This window comes from Moschus berezovskii, chromosome 13 (genome assembly GCF_049115385.1).
Source record: "Moschus berezovskii isolate FMDL1 chromosome 13, NW_MosBer_1.0, whole genome shotgun sequence".
Taxonomy (NCBI): domain Eukaryota; kingdom Metazoa; phylum Chordata; class Mammalia; order Artiodactyla; family Moschidae; genus Moschus; species Moschus berezovskii.
The window spans coordinates 56,928,206-56,954,139 of NC_142472.1; the positions used below are offsets into that span (position 1 = coordinate 56,928,206).

General features: G+C 39.7%; 1 protein-coding gene across 2 annotated transcripts; it reads right to left on the bottom strand.

Annotated features, from left to right (window-relative positions):
• Positions 1–858: 858 nt before the first annotated feature.
• On the bottom strand, positions 859–25,934 carry HSPH1 (heat shock protein family H (Hsp110) member 1). 2 transcript variants are annotated; one of them, XM_055426304.2, is made up of 18 exons: positions 25,438–25,934; positions 22,960–23,017; positions 20,624–20,764; positions 19,815–19,937; positions 15,908–16,007; positions 14,665–14,798; positions 14,020–14,264; positions 13,174–13,402; positions 12,697–12,803; positions 12,316–12,449; positions 10,276–10,484; positions 8,523–8,654; positions 6,045–6,182; positions 4,630–4,755; positions 3,532–3,639; positions 3,317–3,436; positions 2,655–2,816; positions 859–1,767 (listed from the first exon to the last, which is right to left on the bottom strand). In XM_055426304.2, exons 1-18 carry the CDS (start codon positions 25,542–25,544, stop codon positions 1,561–1,563), a joined length of 2,580 nt encoding a protein of 859 aa, XP_055282279.1. In that variant the 5' UTR covers positions 25,545–25,934; the 3' UTR covers positions 859–1,560. The 2 variants fall into 2 exon arrangements, with proteins under 2 accessions (XP_055282279.1, XP_055282280.1); XM_055426305.2 differs by lacking the exon at positions 8,523–8,654.

Genomic DNA, 25,934 nt, shown 5'->3' on the forward strand with positions numbered 1-25,934 from the left:
CATTGTTTAGACTATGATAAAGCCCAACCATACTGGAACTGGTTAAAATATTTTTATGTATGTATGTTTTTATAATGGGACTCAGTATTACTAACAGTGAAGCGGTTTACACCTGACCAAGAACTTCCCTGGTGGTCCAGAGGTTAATAAGACTCTGTGCTTCCAATGTAGGGGGTGTAGGTTCAATCCCTGGTCAGGGAAGTAGCTCCCACATGCCACATGGCCAGTCCAAAAAAGTATATAGAACACCTGAGCATTTTTTCTAAATCCTCTGATACATCAGTTCAGTTCAGTCGCTCAGTCGTGTCCGACTCTCCGCGACCCCATGAATCACAGCACGCCAGGCCTCCCTATCCATCACCAACTCCCGGAGTACACTCAAACTCATGTCCACAGAGTCGGTGATGCCATCCAGCCATCTCATTCTCTGTCGTCCCCTTCTCCTCCCGCCCCCAACCTTTCCCAGCATCAGTCTTTTCCAGTGAGTCAACTCGTCGCATGAGGTGGCCAAAGTATTGCAGTTTCAGCTTTAGCATCAGTCCCTCCAATGAACATCCAGGATTGATCTCCTCTAGAATGGACTGGTTGGATCTCCTACATGGAGCTTTAAAAAACACACACCACATTCAGCAGAGAAAGGCTGGAAGAATAACCACACAAGTTTGTTTTTCTGGGTGGCAGATGAGTTACATTTAACTCTATAGTTTTAAATAATCAGTACATACTACCTTTTTATCAGGGTGGAGACCATTCTCATTTACAAAAGCAACAGCATATGTAGGAAACAGCAAACAAGTTGGATTTTCACAGTTTATATCATGCTGCCCCAAGCCCGTTTTTAAATTAGTGACAAAACCGTTTAGAAATGACACCATAGGATGAACTTTATTTTAAAGCTCATAAGAGGCTTCACAATATCAGTTACAAACAGAATCAATGTTTCTTCCATGGTACACCTTCACATGACAACGCACTGTATAACGAGAGATATATTTTAAAGATTTTGTTCTGCATGCTGCTAACACATTTCACGAGCTTTTGCTTTTAGGCAATGGATTTTTAATATAATTAATACCAAAGCAAAAGTCATATTCTATTGGACAGAATTAATTTTAGAAAGCCCTTATGAAATCAGACTTAGTCTTGTTTATAAACATCCACACCCACACACATGCTGCAATGGAGAGCAAAATGCAAGAAAACTACCTTGGCAGGAACAAATGCTTAAAGAGATTAATCACAGCCCTCTCGAACAAGCAGTCCACTTTATTTTCTCCAAAGACAAAAGTCAATTTCATCCTCAGTGATGCAAATGGTAAGACTGCACAGAAGCTTAGTATGAATTCACAATTCCACAGGAATCTGAAAGTTACCAAGGCAATTTTCCCTTTTAGGATCATAAAGACTACAGACTTAAGCTTCTTCTTTTTCCATATAATACACAAAATTTCTAAACATCCTTAAAAAAGAAAATATAAATAGTCTCAGTATGTCATGTAGAATCACATACTATGGCAAAAATATTTTATTAATTGAAGGACGAAATCAGTTTCATGTCATCTAGTCCAAGTCCATATTAATGGAACTCTTCTCGTTAGGGTAACATTCTCCATTCTGATGTGGAGGTTCAGCACTGCAATTGTTTTTGCCGTCTAAGTCCTCTTCCTTTTTATCAGTACTTGGGCCATTTGGAGTTCTTTCCAGTTTAGGCGATTCAATTTTTGGTTTGGGTTGTGTTACGACAGGTTCACAAGTGTTATTTAACTCCTAAGAAAGGAAAACAAAATAATCAGACTAACTCCAATATGTTTTCAATTACTTTCCTACATACTTAAACCAGTACTTTTCAACCAACTACAATCATACATATTTCAAAGAATTCTACTTGCTCAATACATCTGCCTAAAACTATAGCCTGATCCCACATATGTAAATATTCTTCTACAATGTGTCAGGGACTTGCTAACTATTCAGTTTATTATTAACCCATTTACTCCTCTTAACAATTATTAAAAGATATCGTCTTCTACGGAGGAGAGGTTAAGTAACTTAACCGTAGAGAGCAAAGAGCTGGAATTCAAGCTTATAGCCCATGACCTCAAAGGCTTGTTAACCTTCTCTGTGTTTGAGTATTCTTCCAGACAGAGCACCTTCCTTGGTTTTCTTACCAACTTTCTTCAAGCCTCATGAACTCAGCAAGACGTTCCCTGATAAAATACCAACCTGGGACTCTGCCCATCACCAAGTTTCCTAGTCCCTTTTGACTATTTTTCCCCTTGGCATTTAACACAACCTGATACCCTTCCATATTTGTTTACTGTCAAGTCTTTACTGCAGAGATCACTGGCAGGTAACCTCCACAGGAGTAGGGACTTTCCTTGTACACTGACAGTTTAACTCCTAGAACAATAGCTGGGCACATGGTAGAAGTTCAACGAATCTATTTGTTGAACTAAATGAATAAATAGAAATTGGACAAAACTTACAAGGCCTTCCCACATTTTGTAATATCAGTAACGAACTATTAATAAGAAATCTGGTCTTGGGATGAGGTAAAAAGATTTAAGGAAAAAATGGCTATTTTCAAGGTTCAAATCATTGCAACCAGAATCCCTAAGAAACCACAGCAATAAACAGTAGACAGTGACACTCACCTTTATTTTTGCTCTAATTTCCTGAGCACGTACAACGGGATCTTGATCAAGACTCTTTTTAGCCTGAGCATTCATGACGTTATTCATCCACTCCATCACTTCATTAACAGACTTCTCAACCTTTTTCATTTCAGACTCATCAATATGGTTGTATTTCTCATCCTAAACAGAAAAACATGGCCATTCTGTAGAATCAAGTGTTTAACAGTAACTAACATCTAATAGGCGGAGAAGGCAATGGCACCCCACTCCAGTACTCTTGCCTGGAAAACCCCATGGATGGAGGAGCCTGGTAGGCTTCAGTCCATGGGGTCGCTAAGAGTCGGACAGGACTAAGCGACTTCACTTTCACTTTCACACATTGGAGAAGGAAATGGCAACCCACTCCAGTGTTCTTGCCTGGAGAAACCCAGGGACGGGGGAGCCTGTTGGGCTGCCGTCTATGGGGTTGCACAGAGTTGGACACGACTGAAGTGACTTAGCAGCAGCAACATATAACAGGACCCAATTTTTCATAACTTAAAATCTATCAATACCATCTCGTCTCACACCCCAAAATCTAATTTCTGACTTAAGACCATTTGTTCACAATGAAGACTCCTCCACTTAAGCAGCAGCTTGTAAATCCAGGGTTCATGTCCTCACTGTGTACAGAGACTTACATTATTTCTAAAGTCAGCTGCAATCTTGGCATAGTGCTGCAGCCTCTGTCCTAGTTCTTCAAATATTTTCGGCCTTTCTTCAGCTTCTTGAAACCGAACTTTAATTGGAGTGCCGATTTTCTAAAACCGAATGTGATAAATTAGTATTTGCAGTAATTATATTTTAGAAGTCTACAGACTGAAACACAAGTCTTCCAGGGGACAGAAGGGCCTACCATTAATTCTTCCAGCTTGTCAACATACGCCTGCTTAGCCTGGTCCTCCCCTTCTTCATAGAGCCAGTTCTCAGTCTCTGTGAGCAGCCTCAAAAACTTTTGATGATCCTACACACAGAAGACGAAAATCAGTATTTGTGGCTACCTTACTTTAAAAGCTTTCATGACAAAACATCCTCAGAAGTGTTCAGTATCAAGCTCATCTTGTTTACAGGATGGCAAACCTGATTACCTGGATTCTCTTCACTGAAAAACATCAAGGTGCAAAAACATGCCACAACTTGCTCCAGACAGTATTTTACACAGGGGAGGGAGTTAGTCTTAGGCAAGTCTCTCTTCAAGTAAGGATGTTTGAAAATTTGTGGTGAACTGCTCTTATGGACTTAAATTTTAGAAGTTCAATTTTGCACAATTTGTACACTAAAATGTCATCATAGAAGCGCGATTTTCCTCCTATTCTCCGGAACAATTAGGTCTTGATTAGTTTCCTACTCACTTCCACAACCACCAAATACTGAAAGGGAACCTAGCCAAGTTCAATCACGGCACACAACTGTCACTCTTAATCAACTCAGAAAGTACGTGGTTATACTCTAGCTTTAGGTTGAGTAAAGTTATACAAATCCACTCTGGATTTCTAGAACTAGCCCAATTTTTCTCCAAGGCCCATCTTCCACAGACATGCTTCTGCTCTGGGATTTATGGTCCCTGACCAACTCTGGAATGACTGGATGAACAAGTCTGATAGGATAAAGCAATGACAGAGCAACCAAGGCTCTGAGGTCTTTGAAAGCAAGGATTTTCTCCTATTTATGCTTCTACCCCGCCAATAACTATGATGTTGCAGACTATGAATATAAGTGCTGACAGGTTCTTTCTTCAATGGTAAAGAGTAAAGTCACTAGGATAATCTAGTATAAAACTGCACACTGCTAGTTAGTGTCTCTCTCCATGACTCTCTTTATACGATATCTATTTCAAGTTGCCTGTTTTCAAAAAGCTCAAGTTACACAATCCAGTAGAGGTTTTAAATGTCAAATTTGGTATTAAGCACTTCAAAGTGAGATTATCTGAATAAAAACACAGCCCTAAACACACCTGTTCGCATATAAACTTTTCGTACGGTCCACACAGCTTGTCCCTGAACTCGTACACGTACTCCTCCACAGCATTCTTAGCGTCATTTCTCTCCTTTTCCAACTTATCCTGCATTATCATCTTACCCTGTCCAGAAACAGAAAAGATTAATTCCAGTCTTCTGCTAAGTGCAACTGAATTTTAACTGTTTAGATTCTGGAGTTAACAAAGTCAACAATTATACCCCCCCTAAAAAAAATTAGTTTTAACAGTTCTAATTTATACTTCATAAGATTCTTCCAACACTTCCTACAAAGTTCTTCATCTTCTTAATGCACAGAATAAGGGTTTTCTTTTTTTTTTTTAACATTATATAATAAATTGTATAGGGCTTCCCAGGTGGCACCAGTGGTAAAGAATCCACCTGCCAAGGCAGGAGATGCAAGCAATGCAGGTTCGATCCCTGGGTCGGGATGATCCCCTGGAACAGAAGCGGCAACCCACTCCAGTATTCTTGCCTGGGAAATCCCATGGACAGAGAAACCTGGCAAGCTACAGGCCACGGGGCCACAAAGAGTTGGACACAACTGAGCGCAATAAGTTATGTAACTTTCACAATTCAGATTAACATTAAGGGAACAAAAATTATCTACTGTTTTTATACAATTTTGTTTGTTTTATGTAGTTATATGGTTGTCTCCTACTGGGATTAATATTGACCAATGTATAATGGCCACACAATTTTGCCACCACATTATTGGTGCTAGTGGTAAAGAGCCCACCTGACAATGTACGAGACACAAGGGATGCAGGTTCGACCCCTTGGTCGGGAAGATCCCCTGGAGGAGAAAACAGCAACCCACTCCAGTATTCTTGCCTGGAGAATTCCATGGACAGAGGAGCCTGGCGGGCTACAGTCCATGGGGTCACAAAGAGTCAGACATGACTGAAGCTACTAAGGATGCACAAACAAATGTACTATTTATCAAACAGAAACAGGGATTTATTATTAAATTTCTAAACACAATGGTCCCATCTCAGTAAAGGAAAACAAGAGTCCCAAGCATTTCACCTATCCAAACTACAGAGAAGCACAATGTATTTTAACAGAAATATTTAGTGTGGCCTGAGATACCAATGGTACTATGCTCTGTGCTAAAAGGTATCAGCACTCAATTGCTTCACAAGAACCTGGACAATCAATTTTACACCAAGCAGAATGATCTATGGTATAGATTTCTTTAATAAAGTTGCAAAAATATTAGGGAAAAAAAACTTGCTAAAAATATTTCACTAAAAACCATTAGTTTTTGGTTTCATTCTGCCCCTAAAAGTTGTATAAAACTTATGAAATGTTAAGAATTATAGCCATATACCTAACAGGGCCAAACAAATAAATACATTCCAAAATAAAAATATTTAAGTGAAGTAATTACCTCTGTTTCAATATACATGTTCAGAAGGTCTTTCCCTAACTGCCAGACCAAGTTGGCTTCAATAGGCAACTCAACATTCACCACCTTTATTTTGGGTTTTTTGGCTTCTGGAGGTTGGTCAACTTTCTTCTCATTAGCCTTGGGAAGAGGGATTTAAAAAAAAAAAAAGAAAGAAAAATGCTTAAATAGTTCTTGAATAATAGAAATATCCCTATCATACTTACTGAGGACTCAGGCAAAAGTGAAATCCCTAAAATCATAAAGCTGGAAGAATGGGTAAAATCATGTAACTCCCACCCACCCATTTTAAATCAGAGCTGCAATTACACTTATACCTGCTGTTCTTCCCCCTTCAAGAATTCACCAGAACATTTTTCATCTCAAATTTAATCTCTCTGGCTAAAGCTTTTCTTCACAGGTCCTTAACTTTCTAATCCCTTTAAGCGATGTCTGTGACTTGGAAAAGTCAAAAATACTATTAAATTACCACTTCTTTAAATTATGGTCTATGATAGTAACCACAGATAAGACTCTGACCAGCTGCTAAGCATGTGAGGATCAACTCTGTTCCTGTAATATATATTTGAGTCCCTATATTCCAGCTACAATCATCAGTGCACTGATGAGTGCCTTTTAAAATTCCCCAAATTTGGACATTATATACACACATATGCATGTGTGTATACATCCATCTCCTTATTTCTACTATCTGCCTTTGAGTTGTACCACTTCTCATAAGCAACTCTGCAAGGTCAAAAAAAATGTTTAAGTCTTAAAACAGTAAATGGAATGATGTAGCAAATGCTACATTTATTGTTAAGTTTTTCCAAAATACGTAAATACAGGGCTAAAGAAGTAAGTATCTCCTATGGCCTTTAATTTTCCAAGATGTTCTTAGCATTTTCATTTCTGCAGGTTCTTCTAGACACAAATGACAAAGAGCACAACTTTAGCAAACTCGGCTATAGAACAGATGAGAAGAAACCAAGGGGCATTTAACATGCACCCCGACTGGCTGCGATGGTAAAACAGCAACGGACGAGCCCATGAGGCCCAACAGGAACCGACACTGGGTAACTTGGGGGAGCCATGAAGGAGGCTAAAATTTCAGACTCTCTGCAGAAGAAACTAGGGCTTGAAAGAGGCTTAATGGCTTGACAATCACAAGGACAGAGACTGTTTTTCAGGCGTGTTTTCCAGGCTTCTGCTTCTGCGTTCCTGAGAGATCACTTGTCCGTGAAGTGCTGAGAGCCAGGTCACTAGGAGGATCCTGTCAGTCAGCCTGCCGCATCCCTGTCTTCTCCCCTCCAGTGAGCATGGGAACTCCCCCCAACCACCCCCACAATATACTGCACATGCTCTGGGGGTCATGAAACACAAGAAAGAAAAGTGACACCTACACCTGGCAAAAACACAGGAGTGCAACAGATACTGGGAATCAAACGGATGACAGTCACAGGTATGGAGGTTAAGCTGCGATAAGACCAGCAGTACATTAAACCAACTGCTGACAAAACCAACGTATCACAAAATGGCATCCGACATGGCATGGGCAAGGGACACTCCAAGGATGTGATAACATCCCAAAAGGTTTGGCACTAGTGGTCCCACTTATAGCTAGGAACGTGAGATGCTACCCAGGGCCGTGTTCTAACAGGCATGGAGACCACTGGCAAGAGCCAGTCAGTGCTCAGCTAGGTGAAGGGGAGGAACACAAGTTAAGGAGCCATCGCTGCCAGACCACCCACACCCAACTCTCAAGAGGCGGTGGCAGCTTCTTTCAGAAATCAGAATCAGGACCCCCGAGGGGATCAGTCAGGGCATGGGAGCTTAAAACCAGATACTTTTACTAACAGTAACATGTATTTGGACCCCAATGGACCACTCGGTAATTCATCTGAGGGTAAAGAATTCTATCCTCAGAGTGAAAGAAAACCAAACTTCTAATGAAAGAATAATTTACATGCAACCTGCACAAAGAACGAAGTTCTGCAAAGCACAGATCTGGAATAACAATGGAAAATTATTACCAGATCGTTGTAATTAATTGATATAAATTTGACAGGCAATTTGAGAGGAGAAAAAAGTTTTACTAGACTCCTGTAGCCCATGTATTTATCATCGGATGACTTCGAGTGAAAACTCATCACACAGCACTGAGATGTGTCTTCTTTCGGATGCTGGCATGTGCAGGCACCTTAAGCACTAGAGAAGACAACAAAAGCTATGCATTCGCCCCTGTTGCCTGGAGTGGCAGTCATTCAAGAGAAGCTTTCAGGTCCAAACATTAGGATAATTCAGCTAGAGTACCTCTCACTGGTTTCAGTTGAAAAACATAGAAAATTAATAGGAGAAAAAAAAATTCTATATAGAATAAGGTAACTTGGTGCTTGCTCTTGAAACTGCAGATTGAATGATATCATTAATGATCACATGTTGCAACATTGTCTAATGGAATGAACTAGAAGAGTCACTCACTTTGTCAGCATCTGGGATTTTGTTTTCTTCTGAGGTAAGTTCAGGTGAAGGGGGAGACTGTGAGGTTTGATGACCATCAGTTTGTACCTGGGGCTGTGTTCCAGCTTCATTGTTGTCTTGCTGGATATTTTTCTGAAATGAAAGCCCAGGCACAAAGGATGTAGAAAGCAGGTGTACTTGTATAAACTGAAAAGATTATAGGGCACCAAAGACAGTACACTCAATTTCTGAAGTCTTAACAGGTGGAGGGGAAAGATACTGGACAAAGCATAATGAACAAGTATTTGAAAACTTCTTAGATATTATAAACCTGTAAGAAATTCTTTGAATGATAACAGTTAATATAATAGTTAAATAACACAAGTAGTAGGCATTTTGACTGATGTGATGACAACTCTCCTTCAAGAAGCTCCCCTCTAGCATTGCACAGATATTAATTCTCAAAAGCAAGTAGGTTTACTCCAGGCCTCTCTCCCAAAAATAAGCTCCCGAAACCTAACTTCACCAGCAGCCATCACACATCTCAACGTATATGCATGTCAGTGGACTGAGGAATTACATAAAAAAGCCAACAATCCGTCATCTGGGGGCTCATCACTCCAGTTTAGAGAAACACAAGACCCTCTCTGTCTCCGCTCTCTTTTCATGACCCAACAGTTTACACCTCAAAAAAATCCCAGGAAAAGAACAAATGCTACATGTTAGTAGATGCCTCAATCCCCAGTAAATCAGAGCTTGTTATGACCTTATCCCATCTTAGGGAGCAGCCTGAAGCATTCTAACTTTAACGACTGAAGTCTCTCATTAATTTTCTTCCAGAGCCTCAAGATCCTGAGGCAGACACTGAAGTACTGGAAGCAAGGCATTCCTGGTGTATATACATCTAAAAGGTACTAAGAGATTGGATACAACAGGCATTAGAATAATGGTGTCTACAGCCAGATGAGAAGGCACTGGTCATTTAATTCATTACACCGAAGTTTTTCCTGATGAGAACAAAGCTAAGGCTCAGATGCTCCTGTTCCTTAAAAGTTCTAGGAATGATCACAGTGGTAACAGTTCTCTGACCACAGGGATGTCACACTTGCTCAAGGGAACTAAAACACTGTAACTGCCTACCGAGCTCTTCATTTAAGCTATTTCTGGTTACTGTCTAGAAGTAAACTATAAGAGCTCATCTATTTTAAAGTTTCTTAGAATTCTTTGGTTGACCATGTAAAACTAGCACTTAGACGAACAGAAGTCTCAATTAACATCATAAACACTTAACAACTTTCTAAACTCTAGTCGGATACTTCACTGCCTTCTTCCCACAACCCAGAAAACCATGTAAATACAAGCAAGTTATAAAATACCAAAACTGATTTTTGCCATATGATTTAAAAACAAAACAAACAAAAAAACAGTTTTAATATCTGGTATATATTTCAATGAACAGTTTTTTAGCCTTTTATTTTTAAATCATCAGTTGGCATTTGACTTCTCAATATGTGGCCTATATCTTAAAAAATATAATTCCAAGAAAGTTTGCCCTCTCTGAATCAAACTGTCACATGCTGGTTCAAACAAAGCTACACAGAATTTAATCACAGTTCATTCACCAAACTCCAGGCTGTACATTACCATCATCTAGTAATTGCTATTGTCATCATTAACAAAAATTTTAATTATCATGAAGTATCCTACCCATCTCTTCATGCTTAGAATTAAGTCTACTATATACTCAATCTCAAAGGCTTACTGACAAACTTACCTCGGCATCTGGGTTTTCTGGTGGCCTCTGATTCTGACAGTCCATGTCGGCTTCGAGAGAAGATACTTCGTTCTCCTCGGCTGGGACTTTCTCCACCATAGATGCTGTAGAGATGGTGAAAATGCCATGGGTATTGACTCGCACTTTGACTTTCACTCGAGATTTTTCTCCATCCTTCTGCGCTGAAACATTCTGAACAATGAAGCGGCCTACAGCAAAAAAAAAAAAATCGACAATTTCAGAACCAAATCTAAATCTATCACGCAAACAAAGGCTAAGAAAGACTGCGATTCCAAAATTCCATTTTCTCTACCAACTGAGTTACACTTAAGTCCTTTAGTGTATACCAGAAACATAACCTTTTAAAATAGACTCATAAATACACAGTATATTTACAATACTTGGGATTAGTCTTAAAATGCCATGAAACCTTCCAAGGCAAGGGCACTCTCGTGAGCTTCTATTTAACACTTCTGACAGACACTGTGTGAGACACACACCAGCCATCCTCACCTCCTCCTACCCCACCTTACAGGGGATCACAACCTCAACATGAAAACCCCAAGTATACGGCCAATGATAGCAAGCACTTGCCTCGTTCTGATTCTGTAGGAACTTCAGGGTAGGGTATACTGTTTTCTGACTGATCTAAACATTTTCTTATGTTTCAAATAGGAGAGGTGAGATAAAACCTGTTATCAAAGCCTAAAATTATGATGCACTACAGAGCAGTTCCAGAGCATAACTGTGAAGAGATCAAGAGTGGTGACTCTGTCCCAGACTCCCTGGGCTTGAATCCTGGCCCTGTGATGGCTGTAAGTTACTTTATCTCTGCTTCCACGGTTTGAGCTCATAAGGGCTTATAGTAGCACTCACTATGGAACCAAGCGCAACGGGTTAGTTATCACCTCCATCAACAGTACTGTTACTACAAATACCACTGGAAAAAACTAAGTGTTTTGAACCTATTATGTGCAAAGCGCTACATGGGGTTTAATAGTCTTGTATTTAAAGTCCTGTTTACGCAAACACACAGCAAGTTAGATTTATTTACTAGGTCAGTGAAATAGGTTGGAATTATCAAATCACTAGGTTCAGAAAGTAACTGTCATAAGATCCAGTTAAAGAAACAGCATTAACCAAAGGGTACTCAAGCAGACTCACAGGAGAGATATGTAAGATGGTTCTGTATGTCTGTGAAGGCTCTTCAGTTTTGGTGACAAAATAAGAGAGCTAATGCCAGGCTAAAGAGCTTAGGTTTTATCCTCCGTTGAATGGGGACTACAATCCAGCCTGTCAAAATTTTAGTCTAGTTTATATTCAATGATTACTTAAACTATCAACAAATACAAGAAAAAGTTATTTTAAAATATAAACCCTCCTGTGTCAGAACATTTTCAGTTTTAAGGATTAAGAACGAAAACTGAAATAATGTTCTGCAAGTAACATTTCACCCAGAGGAAAAGTTAACACTAAAAGTAGGTGATAATCTTCAAGTACAGACTGTATCAGAAAAGGAAAAATACTTGAGTGTTCCTACACACACACAAGTCATTTCATCTCATTTAGGCCAGTTTGCTGCTGCTGCTGCTGCTGCATCACTTCAGTCGTGTCCAACTCTGTGTGACCCCATAGACAGAAGCCCACCAGGGTCCACCGTCCCTGGGATTCTCCAGGCAAGATCACTGGAGTGGGTTGCCATTTCCTTCTCCAATGTGTGAAAGTGAAAAGTGAAGTCGCTCAGTCATGTCCGACCCTTAGCGACCCCACGGACTGCAGCCTACCAGGCTCCTCCATCCATGGGATTTTCTAGGCAAGAGTACTGGAGTGGCTTGCCATTGCCTTCTCCGTTAGGCCAGTTTAGTCATCAATAAAAGAAGAGACTTCCCCATCTTCATTATTCCAAATTGAAACCGTCCTCACATTTTCAATTATGTTCCACTTCACGTTTTCATTGCACTCCACTCAACACTGCTAAAAGCAGAGTGTTTAAGTTGGTACACTAAATCTTCAAAAGAATAAATACAATTAATTGCTTACCTATTTTTGCTTCCGGATATGGAACTCCTTGAGGATCAGAATAGAAAGCTTCCAGCTCAAAAGGCCCACTTCTTAAGAACGTGAGAACTTTGGAGAAAGGAGCAGCATGGTTTCTACTGAACACTTCATGGACACTAAGAGGAAAGCAAAGGTACTCAGTACTTCAAGGGTTCAAGCTCACTGTGCCACACAAACAGAACACAATCTGAAAGCTTTATCAACCCCATCTCACCACTTATAACCCAAAATGAGAGAAGTATTTTGGTCAGTGTGATTGCTAAAAGATCTCAGTTAACCAAACACTCTACCATGAACGTCATACATTCATTTTTTATATATATGTTAAAACCAAGTATATGAACGTTATTTTCTCCTACATACCCTTCAGCATCTTCTGAATCGTGGCTCCAGACCAGAGATATTGGGAAAGGAACTGCATCAGTGACAGAAAATTCTCTAACTTTAAATGCTGGGGAAAGGATTGCACACTTAAAAAAGAAAAAAAGATTATCATGAGCACATGAAAAATTTCACTCAGCTTCTAACATAAATATCAATCCAAATAGGACAGGTAGGTGCAAATTCAAAGCTGCTTACAGTGTATATATATGTCTCATGCATAAAGTATTTATCATCTAAACACTAGATATAAAGATAAACAATAGTGGCATTCACTAGATAAAAAGATAAACAATACAACAAATCTTCCAATACTGGAAGATCCTTGTGTCCCCACAGCCTCATAGATTTATTGAATAGTAACTCCCTGGTGGTGTCTAACTGGGCACAGGACCCTGCCAGGATGAGATAAAGCAGAAGTGGTTTGAGGAATGACTCCCAGAGATGTGAAGACAATACCTGCAGCGCACACCCTCTGGCCACTGCTTCATCTGCATTGAGCGTTGTGCTAACATCTTTTCCAAAGAATTTGGCGATTTTTTCTTTCACAGCTGGAATTCGTGTAGTGCCTCCAACTATCTCGACAGCACTCACATCCTCTACTTTGAGCTGAGTTTGTTCCATCAGCAAATAAAGGGGAACTTCTATCTTCTGCAGTAAGTCAGCACAGAGCTCTTCAAATTGTGCCCTTGGCAGTTAAGAGGAAAACGTTAAGAAAATTGATCTTAAGGCCAATATCCTGCCCTATTTTAAATAATTCTTATCAACCCAACAAACGTTTTTCTTTTCAGACACCCTGAATTCCACATGGGCCAGGTTTAGCCACACCATAATTCATAATATTGAGTATACACTGTGTATACTCAATATTTTTTTCCCTAAAAATATACAAAATCCAGATGGAGAAGGGAGAATGAAAAGAAAACTAGTAACTACAAAAGAAATCACTTTTATATTAAGATTTCCATTTTTAGTCCTTAATGTTTTCTGTGATCCCATTTTCATTACTTTGACTATTTCCACTCACTTCAAAATATTTCTGTGAAATATTTTATGAAAACATTTTTCAATCACTGGCCCAGAAATAATACTAAAAAGACTTCACTATGAGAACACTAAGAACAGATCTTCTTAAAAACCCTCTTTGCAGAAGCAATTCTAGTTCTAATGATGCTGACAGTCTTTCAGGTGGTACAATCTTGAAATGTGGGCCAAGACGCAGAAGACCACAGTTAGAACTGACACCCGGACAACAGTTTCAGCAAGAAGTTCCTTCTATTTAATCTGTCAGAATTTGAGACACACCTGTTCATCTTTCCAGAAACGTCTTTGTCATTCATGAAGCACTCAATGTTCAATGGTAGGTCTGTGCTGTTAGAGCTCATCAGCTTTTTCAATTTTTCACACTCCTGATACAGACGAAGGAGTGCTCGAATTTTGGATTTTGCATCCAACTTGTACTTAGTTTTAAATTCTGCACAAAAATGCTCCACTAACTTTGCATCAAAGTTTTTTCCTCCTAAGAAAGGATCAAAAGCTGTTCCCAGTACCTAATTTAGTTAAAACAACAAATAATCTGATTATTTTCCATCATATTTGTAACCAGAATCTTAAACGTTGCTAACTCAAAGACTAATAGGCTCAAAATTTCTATTTAAACTACAACATGAAACCCAAGTCAATTAGGATGTATGTCACTATAAAATCCAAATAAAATGCTACATCCCTATGATATTTTAATTCTAATGATTACATAGAAGATAATCTCAGAAACTTTTTCTTTCCTAAGCAAGAACAATTAAGAGTATTGGAAGACAACTGCATTGTCTCTATGGAGTGTTAATAGCTTTATCCCAAACTCTTCATTACCCAAGAAGCTCAGTAGCTTAAAGCAACAACAATTGTCACACATTAATATCTGGGTCACTTAGTTCCAATTTATGACCTTACCTTCAATTTTCCCTTGTTAAAGGCACAGGCAGAGACTTGAAAAGCTGAATGCCCCATATCAACAAAAACCACTATTCGAGGTTTCTCATCCAGGCTTGGGAGATCCTGCTTATAAATTCCATAATTCAAAGCAACTAAAAGGAAATTAGTATGTTTCAATACTTTGGTTCACATTCTTTCAGTAATTTCATAGTTACCGATATAATTACACATGCAGGGAACCTGACTATACTTCAACCAATTAAAAGTGAACACATTTCTTTTATATCTGACTTCATCCCTTTCCGATTTTAGAACAATGTTCCATCACTTTTAAATATATGAAGAGATGTGACAAAGAAGACATATGTAATGAAAAAACAATGGCATGTAAAAACCACACAAAACCACACACAGACAATATCAGACTCATTATACAATACTTACATTTGAACCACAACCTGCTAGGAGACTGCTTATCCAAAAAAATTTAAGATTTTAATATATAACTATAGCAACTACAGTTCCTACCAACTGGATTCAAGGCAAATAACTGATGTACCTTAAACAGTCTATGGTTCGTTTTTCCTGAATTTTGAAACCACTGTGTATACTCAAGAACACACCTTCACCAATACTTTAAGAATCCTTAAAATATCTATTAAAAATATGCTAAACAAAGTCTTATTTGCTTTGCTTGGTGTTTTTACACTAGGGTGGAACTGACTTTGAGTCCATCCTTAATCACAATAAACTGACACAAGCGTTACTAAGTACTTTGCTCCCCATCGATTCATTCCTAGCAAAGTGCCTAGCAAATGGCAAAGCTAAAATCAACAACTGACATAAGAGGAACGACCGACTCCCAACTCTCAACAATTGGGAAACATATGATGGGAAAAAATTATTTTCTGATAAATCAATGGTCGAGGTAGTTCTAAAACCCCATAATCAGGTTGTGGGAAAACTTGTTTCTCAACTATAAAAACAATGTAAGGAAATAAAAAAACTAAACCCAACACAATTAATTCAAAAGATTAAAAAATATACACAAGTATTTCCTAATGAAAACAGATTCATCCATTTGACAAAGTTCCAACTTCTGACTGAAACAAGCACCTGAAAGATTAGAACTTTTGCTTTCAAACCTAAGTTTTTTAATAGGTGGTATTCCTACATGGAAGTGTTTGATAACAGGACCACGTGTGTCTTAACTTGTTTCAACAGTATGTTAACTTTTACACAAAAACAGTTTTTTTCTCACCAGCTGTCATGTCATTCATGAGTCTTAAGCAGTTTAAGCCAACAATCTGTGCAGCATCTAAGACGGATCGCCTCTCAGCATCTGTAAAGAAAGAAGGGACCTGCAAACAAGAAGGGAAAAGACTTTAACTTACCTAGAAAACCAAAATACATACAAGTCCCTCACACCCACCAGCGATCAATTCACAACAGTCCAGCCAAACAGGTGCCTAGCCATGTCATGAAACAGAAGGACTTTAGATTAAGTTTCTGGCAAGTTCTTTAAGAAACAGTAACTACTTTTGAGAAGATTCCCCTAAAATTTTAAGTATCAGGTTTATTATAACAAAATTTTAACCTGAAGTAAAAACTAATCAAGATATTCATAAGATATACTCAGTTCAGTTCAGTTCAGTCACTCAGTCGTGTCCGACTCTCCGCGACCCCATGAATCACAGCACGCCAGGCCTCCCTGTCCATCAACAACTCACGGAGTTCACTGAAATTCATGTCCATCGAGTCAGTGATGCCATCCAGCCATCTCATTCTCTGTCGTCCCCTTCTCCTCCCACCCCCAACCTTTCCTAGCATCAGTCTTTTCCACTGAGTCAACTCGTCGCATGAGGTGGCCAAAGTATTGGAGTTTCAGCTTTAGCATCAGTCCTTCCAATGAACATCCAGGATCGATCTCCTTTAGAATGGACTGGTTGGATCTCCTTGCAGTCCAAGGGACTCTCAAGAGTCTTCTCCAACACCACAGTTCAAAAGCATCAATTCTTCAGCAATCAGCTTTCTTCACAGTCCAACTCTCACATCCATACATGACCACGGGAAAAACCATAGCCTTGACTAGACGGACCTTGGTTGGCAAAGTAATGTCTCTGCTTTTTAATAGACTATCTAGGTTGGTCATAACTTTCCTTCCAAGGAGTAAGCGTCTTTTAATTTCATGGCTGCAATCAGCATCTGCAGTGATTTTGGAGGCCAAAAAAAGAAAGTCTGACACTGTTTCCACTGTGTTTCCATCTATTTCCCATGAAGTGATGGGACCAGATGCCATGATCTTTGTTTTCTGAATGTTGAGCTTCAAGCCAACCTTTTCACTCTCCTCTTTCACTTTCATCAAGAGGCTTTTGAGTTCCTCTTCACTTTCTGCCATAAGGGTGGTGTCATCTGCATATCTGAGGTTATTGATATTTCTCCCAGCAATCTTGATTCCAGCTTGTGCTTCTTCCAGCCCAGCGTTCCTCATGATGTACTCTGCATATAAGTTAAATAAGCAAGGTGACAATATACAGACTTGACATACTCCTTTTCCTATTTGGAACCAGTCTGTTGTTCCATGTACAGTTCTGACTGTTGCTTCCTAACCTGCATACAGGTTTCTCAAGAGGCAGATCCGGTGGTCTGGTATTCCCATCTCTTTCAGAATTTTCCACAGTTTATTGTGATCCACACAGTCAAAGGCTTTGGCATAGTCAATGAAGCAGAAATAGATGTTTTTCTGGAACTCTCTTGCTTTCTCCAAGATCCAGCGGATGTTGGCAATTTGATCTCTGGTGCCTCTGCCTTTTTTAAAACCTGCTTGAACATCTGGAAGTTCACAGTTCACATATTGCTGAAGCCTGGCTTGGAGAATTTTGAGCATGATTTTACTAGCGTGTGAGATGAGTGCAATTGTGCGGTACTTTGAGCATTCTTTGGCATTGCCTTTCTTTGGGACCAGTTCTTTAAATCTAACAAAGTTTTACATTTAAGTGGAAGAGATACTATTTCTAAAGTGGTCTTATTTCTACTGACATTTGGAAATTATTCTGCTAAGTCATCATTAAATGTAATTACACTATAAAGACTACAGGAATTTAAAGATAATACAAAGTTAACTCTAGCCACTGCTCTTTGGTTTGCTATTTGCTGGGTTTAAGCATTAGTAGATGGGGTACCTTTTAATTCAGCAGACCTGTTAAGATTACAAAAATGAAACTTTTTTTGTCAAAGCCTTTTGATTTTTCTAAGAGGAAGAACAAAATACAGCTCAAGGGATAGTTTTGAACAGTGCTGTCTTCTACCTAGATGAACTCTTTTGATCACTTTCTAGGACACCATTTTAACTAGCACATTCTTCCAGAAAAGCATCTAATAATACATTCACATAATCACTTTACTGGAAAGTACCTAAGAAAAGACTTGGTACAGGAGCTTCCACATTTTCTCCCTAAATATCTATAAATGCTTCAGAAAGAGCGCCAAGAGCCAAGGTGGGTCTCTGCTCACCTTTCCAATCAGAACCCTTCTTTCTGCAGTTTTCCATATGAGGTTATTTAAAGGGAAGTGGGGGAGGAGGAAGGACCACTGACTTAAAACTTTGTGTTAAGTCACTTCAGTCATGTCCAACTCTGTGTGACACTGTGGACTATAGCCCGCCAACCTCCTCTGTCCATGGGATTCTCCAGGCAAGAATACTGGAGTGGGTGGCCATGCCTTCCTCCAGGGGATCTTCCCGATCCAGGGATTGAACCCACGTCTCTTACATATCCTGCATTAGCTGGCAGGGTCTTTACCACTAGCGCCACCTGGGAAGCCCCTCTTTAACAGCATTTCTCTAAGATGTTCCCTTAGTGGAACACTTTCTGTCTTACAAGAGAAACTTCAGCCTTCTGCCTCTCTTATCTCAGGATTCTCTCATATCCCAAGGTGCACAACCATAAAGGCTCCTGATGGGTCTGGGCAGGTCACCCTGCCAATAAAAGATGGCGCCTGTCCACTGCAAATCCTCCTGAAAAACTTAATTATCAACTGTCCATTGAAAGTAGTGAGTTTACCAATGCTAAAAACCTCGGTTCTGTCACTACTGGTTGGTTACATTTTTTTTTTTAAGATATTTTTTATGTGGACCATTTTTATTTATTTTTTATTTTAATAAAATATTCTATTTAACCCAACATATCCAAAATATTTCATATTATTTATTTTATATTAACTCTTCAAAACCTGGTGTGTATTTTATGCATACAGCACATCTTGGTTTTGACTAGCTCCATTTCAAGTGTTCAGAAGCCATGTGTGGCCAATGGCTACCATACTGGAGAATACAGATTTAGAATCCTAGTAATTTAAGGATATAAGAACCTTAAAGTCATTTAATCTTTACCATAATAAACTTCTGATTTTCACCATATGAAAATTCTAACCCAGAGGAAAAAGTAAGTTACTGACTCAGGTCAAATGATAAGTTCTCTTTTCAGAGTACATTACCCCATAATTTTTACATTTATTGGACATCTTTAGTGACCATCAGGCATATCACCATTGTGAAGTATATAATATATTGGAAGACTTGATAAAATTTTGCTAGCAGTTCAAAAACCTTTAAGGCATGAAATCTTTTTTGGGTGATGTAGACCATTTTTAAAGTCTTTATTGACTCTGTTACAATACTGCTTCTGTTTTAGGTTTTGGCTTTCTGGCACTTAGGCATGTAGGATCTTAGCTCACCGAACCTGCATCCCCTGCACTGGAAAGTGAAATCCCAACCATTGACTGCCAGGGAAGTCCCTAGTTGAAACTACTGCTCACCAAGAACTCACTGGTTCTCATGTGTGGGTGAAATCTCTCGTGGACGTATACAATTGTCTCTCAATACAGTAACTAACTTTAGAACATCCTCCAATTTGATCAGCCAGTCTATATTTTCAAAAAGCCCAACAGAAGATTTTGATATGTACCACCGCACAAAAAACTTTGCAACTTCTGGCTAAAGATAGCAGCATTCAAACCTACTCTGCAATGCTGATAAACACTGCAGTGATACAGTCCAGCAGAATTCTGATCTCTGGTAGCAGAACAGCTTTCACACATTTAATACTAAAAAGTTAACATGAAGAAGGCAAATTAAAATAAAACACATTGCCTTGCTGAATTCTACTTACTGAAATAACACAATCTGTTACTGGCTTCTTTAGGTTGTTTTCAGCAGTTTCTTTCAACTTAGTCAACAGCATGGCTGTGATCTGCTCCACACTGAACAGATGTTCTTCATCCATGTACATCACCTGCGTTGAGGAAGGAAAATGCTCTCATTACTGCAGTCCTTAAAGCTACATGCTACTAATATTAACTTCCAAACAGTATTACATATTCTCTTCCAGAAAACCTTTGTTTTGGCTCTTTAAAAGGAGGAAAGGGAAAAGGAAAGAGATAAGTGGATAGGAAAGCAAAACAGAAGGAAAAAAGAAAGATTCTTCCCCAGAGATGAAGAGGAGAAATGAAGCTGGGGCATGTTTTCCCCTACCCAAAGTACTAGACCAAGCACTATACACAGCAGTGAAGGCCAATCTCACTGAAGAGATGAATCACGGAGACAAATATGATTTTGTGTAGATCATAAGACAGGAATACCTCTGTAGTTTAAAAAAAGGTTTCTGCTTGTATTACACTAGAGCTCTCCAAACAACTGCAAATGAGCTACAGTGCAACAGACTGCTTTTGATAGACAACACAATTTACATTTCTTTAGACACCAGAAATTCTACATTTTTCTAATTGCCAAGATGTTATAAGAAACACAAACTAAGTTTTACAGCAGAATATACCATCCAAGTAATTCTTCAAGGATGATTTAAACATAGACCCATAGTTTAAGAGAAACCAGATAAAAAATAAAAGACCACCTTATCCAATTACAGAAACCAAGTTAAATACTTACTAAGAAATCAAGTACTTTGTTCAATTAAATTACCTTTATTCCAACTCCACCATTTTTCATTGGAACCAGATCATAACTTAAGTTTTCCTTCTCCTTTTGAATGAAGGGGTCATTGAATGCTCGGCCATGAAACCTCTTAAAATTAGACACTGTATTGTTTGCATGAGTGATTTGCTGGAAAAAAAAAAATTAAATTCTAATTTCAACATCTATCACCAGTTATAGAAATTAAAAAGCAAGTCACTTGTTCAACTCAAATCACCAGGATATAAGTAACTTGACCCAGGAGCCCTGAATTTCTCCACCAATGAATACACTTTATTTTCTCTCCTTTTCCTACAGAAATGCCAGGAGGAAAGCAGTGACAGGAATACAGACACAGGCTTCCAAATCTGCAAGATGAACTCAAAGGTAATGAAGCTATCAACTGAAACTCCAAACAAGCCCCAAGAACTGTATGTATCCCTTTATTTCATTCCTTTTCTGCCACTGAACTTGTTTTATACCTAATGAATAACTGAAAAAGGGTAATTAGAAAGCCCTATAGTCCAATCACATTTTTCTAAAAAGGAGTTAACTGTTATAGGCTATTAAGTTGCTAAGTGGCCAGGATTCTGAGCTACAAAATGTATGGATTGCTACTTTTCGTATCAATAGCATGGAATATTAATAATCTATACCAAAAAGCAGAAAAGGTAAGGATAGGCCAGTGGTTCCATGGTGTAAGGCTGAGCACTCTGGACTCTGAAAAGGTAAGGATGATTCAAACAGTTTCCATATGAAGAAATGTTTTCAACTGCTTGTAGGTATTTTTGACGGTTAGGCTCTGGATATACAAAAGTCACACTTGATAGCATACTTCACTCAAAGATGTTAGCAGTGGGAACCTTATTTAAAGCACAAAAATAATTACAATAAAAGATGAAAAACTAAGACGTCTAAAGTGACTACTTTGAAAACAGCAAAACAGTTCACTGTTTACTTCTCTCTCTGATCTACTTCTTATAAAGGGGAAAAATACAGCTTGGCAACACTAGTTTTCAAATAATATGGAATATTTCGAACAATGTTTGTGTACTAACATTCCTTGTGATTCTGGAACTGAGATGACAGATGTCTAGAACTCTACAGGCTAGGTCGAAGCCTCAGTGGATTCTCCTTGTTAAGAACAACGCAGCGGATCTCAGGTCTGGGATGTGAGTCTTCTCTACCACCAGTCAGGGAGGCTCTTGCCTCATCAGGCTCTCCCTTCTGAGTAGGTCACCTGAGCGGCATGCCCATTTCTCTTCCCTGCTTTCTCTTTTCTTTCGTTCCTCTCTTCCAACTAGCCATGACACAGAATTCCAGCGTTTATTGAGTTTTGTCTCCTTTGTAGCAATACTATTTTTTGTATTTAAAAGAATCTTTTCAACCTTTTTTAAAATTATGTAAATCTGATGTATAACCTTGTGTAAGTTTAAGGTATACAAAGTATGTTTACTTTGGTATGTTTACATATATAGGACCGCTTTCAGTCCCTATCTTAGATTTTCATATTTCTCATTTATTTTTTCTCCTCAACACCCAAAATTCAAGTTATAATGTGAGCCCTAAATGGGAGTCACATAGGTAAATTGTCAAGTACTCTTAATAAGTAAAATTAATTCCAATAACTTATTTAGCCTAATATATCTAAAATACTGTCATTTCAACATGTACTCATTGTAGAAAACTGATGAGATGGTTTTCTTTTTTCATTTTAAGCCTTCAAAATCTCATGTATTTCATACTTTACATTTTAATCCAGATGAGGCACATCTCAAGTGCTCAAGAACAGCATTTAATGGCTACGCTATAGGACACCACAGGCCTAGACAACAAGTTCTCCTTAATTACTAAGTAACTTGAAAATGCTTTTAAACAACAGAACTTCTTAGAAGTTCCTTTCTGTAAAAGGAATCTTTAACTCTTAAATGAGTATCATGAGAAACTTCACATCAAAGAATTTCATGTATCTCATTTTAAAAAAATCAAATGTCTTAGAAAATAGGAGACACATTAAAAACTAAGGTTGGAAGATTAGAAAGTTAAAGTAGATCTTATTCAATAAAACAAAAGGAAGAGAAAAGGAAAATAAGGATGTAAGGGTTCATAAGTGGAGTAGGAAATGGCAATCCACTCCAGTATTCTTGCTTGGAAAATTCCATAGACACAGAAGCCTGACAGGCTACAGCTGATGGGGTTGCAATGCAAGGACTCATAAGAAATAATTGCATTATAGTTCACAAACTCAAAAACAGATAGTCTTGGGTATTTCATATTCTTGTATGTTTCTGAGATTTTACTTTTAAAACTTCTTTTAAAAATGATCAGAATCATCTTGAACATACCTGATTTTTGGCTGCAACTCCAATTGTTCTGTTTTTTGATCCAAATGATATGACTGACCTAGAAAGATGAAAAAAACCCACGTTATCACAAATGTAAAGAAGCATAAATGTGGATTTTTTTTAACTGACAAGAGGAAAATTCTATTATAAATTTCCATTCTTAGGCAAGGGGAACATAATTTAGCACAATTTTGGAGTCTAAAGCTTTGGTCAGCTACTCCATGAGGGCCCAACTTAACTGCTACTCTGAGACTCCTATCTAGTGGCAGCCATACTCCCACTACTCCAATCTAAGCTCCCACTCCAGACTGCTCAAGGCTCAGAGGACATTTTCCAAGAGCACAAGTACCAGCATAATTCTGCAGGCCCCAATCATTAGGAAGTGGACATTAACTCTGAATATGTTTTGAACAGTTAAAGTGTATTATTAACTTGGTCCTAGACACCACTGACAAAAATATGGTGTACCTACTTGGCAGTTACCAACTTCATAGAAATCTAAACATCACTATCCTACCTACTGCTGTTCTAACAGACCATTTGACTCTAGAAAATTTTTATGTAACAAGAAACAAGTGGGCCTAAATTATGCTTCCAGAATTTAAAAGCACAAAAGACAGTCCTATACAGAAGACTCTACTTGAGCAAGTCAAGTAAAAATGATGCAGAGCAAGTACCACAACAAAACCAAATATAAATGCTCAGCAAAATGAATAATCAGTTACATTTTAAGTCAGCTTTTAAGAGATGAAGTGACTTGTAACTGTGAAATAGCCTTCAGAGCAGTGGGAACAGAATGGCAGCACAGAGCACAGACAGCACAAGAGTCTTGTCACAAGGATGGACGTGAATTAGGTTTCAGATTAGAAGGCAGAAAAAGTAACAGTGCGATATGAGCAAAATGGGAATACATTGACAGCATTAAATACCAAGCCGAATCAAATTCAAATTTGCTATAATAGAGACATCTCAGACCTAAATTATCTGAGCAGGTGCTAAACAGCCTCTGAAAAGCCAGAGAACTGTTGAAGCAAAGGCTGGACCTTTAAAATACCTTCCGGAAACAGTCACTCCCAACTCAAAGTAAACATACAGTTGCCAGACGAATTTACTCATTTTCCAAGGGGAGAATAAAATTAATTACATCAAACAAATTAATAGTAGCCAACACAGTTGAGTCAAACATCTATTATATAAAATATTAAACTCCAATACTGCCCCCACTTGTATTTTTTGAGACAAACCTGTCATCTTTAGTTTCACAGTGATCTCTATAACCACAAATACAATTTTTTCCTACAATAGCTTTTCTTCCTTTTATTGGACGAAAGAGAACAAAGATATAAACTGTACCTAGGCATGAAAACCTGAGATTCTGTCTTTTTCCTTACTATACTCCAATCAGAGACGTTGGCACAGCTAAAGAAAAGACTGTAGATTTATAAAAAGATTGATGCATGAGAAGCTTAAGGAGTAAGTCTTCCCAATGGTACTGACACTGTCTCTCTTTGGGTATTTTCTCATTTCCATTCACTTTTATAAATGTTCATCTGCACTCAAATACTGATAGAAGCCCAATGGGCTCAATGTTTCATTCCTTATACATTATATTCAGAAATTAAGACCCTCTCCAAAAAAAGTTGCTTTTTAAAACGTCACCCTTTGCCCACCCCATGCCGCTGTAGAATATACAGTGACAACTGTATATTTAATCAATTTAATTTAGTGACAACATCCAGTTCTAGTGTACAAGTGTGCAATTTTTATTTTCTCTTTATTTAAGCTGTGCAAAAAAAAAAAAAAAAACTAGAACACGATTCCTCTATAATGGCTTTCATAAAACGAGCAAAAAGGCCCTTTACATCTTTCACGAACGATCCAAGCGTGAATAAGAAGACACACTCATCTTATCAGCAGTGAGTCTGTGGTCGCTAACAACAATCCACTGGCTCACGGCACAAGCAGCAGCATACAGGCTCTGGAAGCTTCCAGCTCATTTCGAGATTCACAATGCGGAAGAAAAGGCTCGGCAGCCCCAGCTCTGCGGTGCGCAAAGACAGGCTCGGAAAGAGGGGACGAGCTGGGGGCGGCTCAGCCAGCTCCGAGAAGCCGGGTGGGGAAACGGGGGCGGCCGCGGAAAGAGCTGGCAGAGACTTCTCGCCAAGAAAAGGGCTTGGCCCCGACTGGCTCCCAGGAGGAAGCCCGCCCGAAGAGACCACCCCGGGGAGACTCGACTCTCGGGGTTCCCTCGGCCCCCGCGAATCCGAGAGACACCCCCTCTCCGATATGCGGCTGCAGGCGCCCTCCCCTAGCCGGCGGCCAGGCAGCCCGCCTCCAGGTCCCCACGGAAGGGGGCGCCGCTCCCCACACCGCGCTCCGTTAGCCTCCGGCGTTCCGCGGCCAGCCGCAAGCCTGGGTTCCCCGGGATCCCAGCCCCCGCCGGCTTCCCCCCACTCCCGCCACCAGGCTCACACTTACGGGGTGCACCGGTCGCTGAACTCGTTGGCGATGGTCTCGATGCCCCCGGCCCGGGCCACCGCGATATAGCAGCTCTGCGAGCCCACGTCCAGCCCCACCACCGACATGGCCGGCTCTCGGTCCGCCTCGGCTCGGTATGAGTCTGGGTCTGCGTCCTCCTGGCCGCCGCTTCCTGCCCCGGCCGCGCTCGGCTCCCGTGGGGTCCGCTCCGGTCACGCGGACGGACGGACACACGGACAGTCTGCCGGTCTGGCGCCGCCGGCTTCCCGGGGACAGTGGTGGTTCGCAGAGCAGTAGCCGCGGGAGAAAGCGGCGCTCGGTGTCCGCGAGTCGCTCCGCAGCTCGGGCTGCCGGCCCGGATCTTCCGCCGCTCGCTGACCGGCGCGCCGCTCAACTACCGACCCAGAAGGGGAGGTCCCAGAGCCACAGCCTTATGTATCGCACTGATCGGAACTTTCCAGAATCTGCGGCATTTACTCACCGGCGCCTCCACCGGC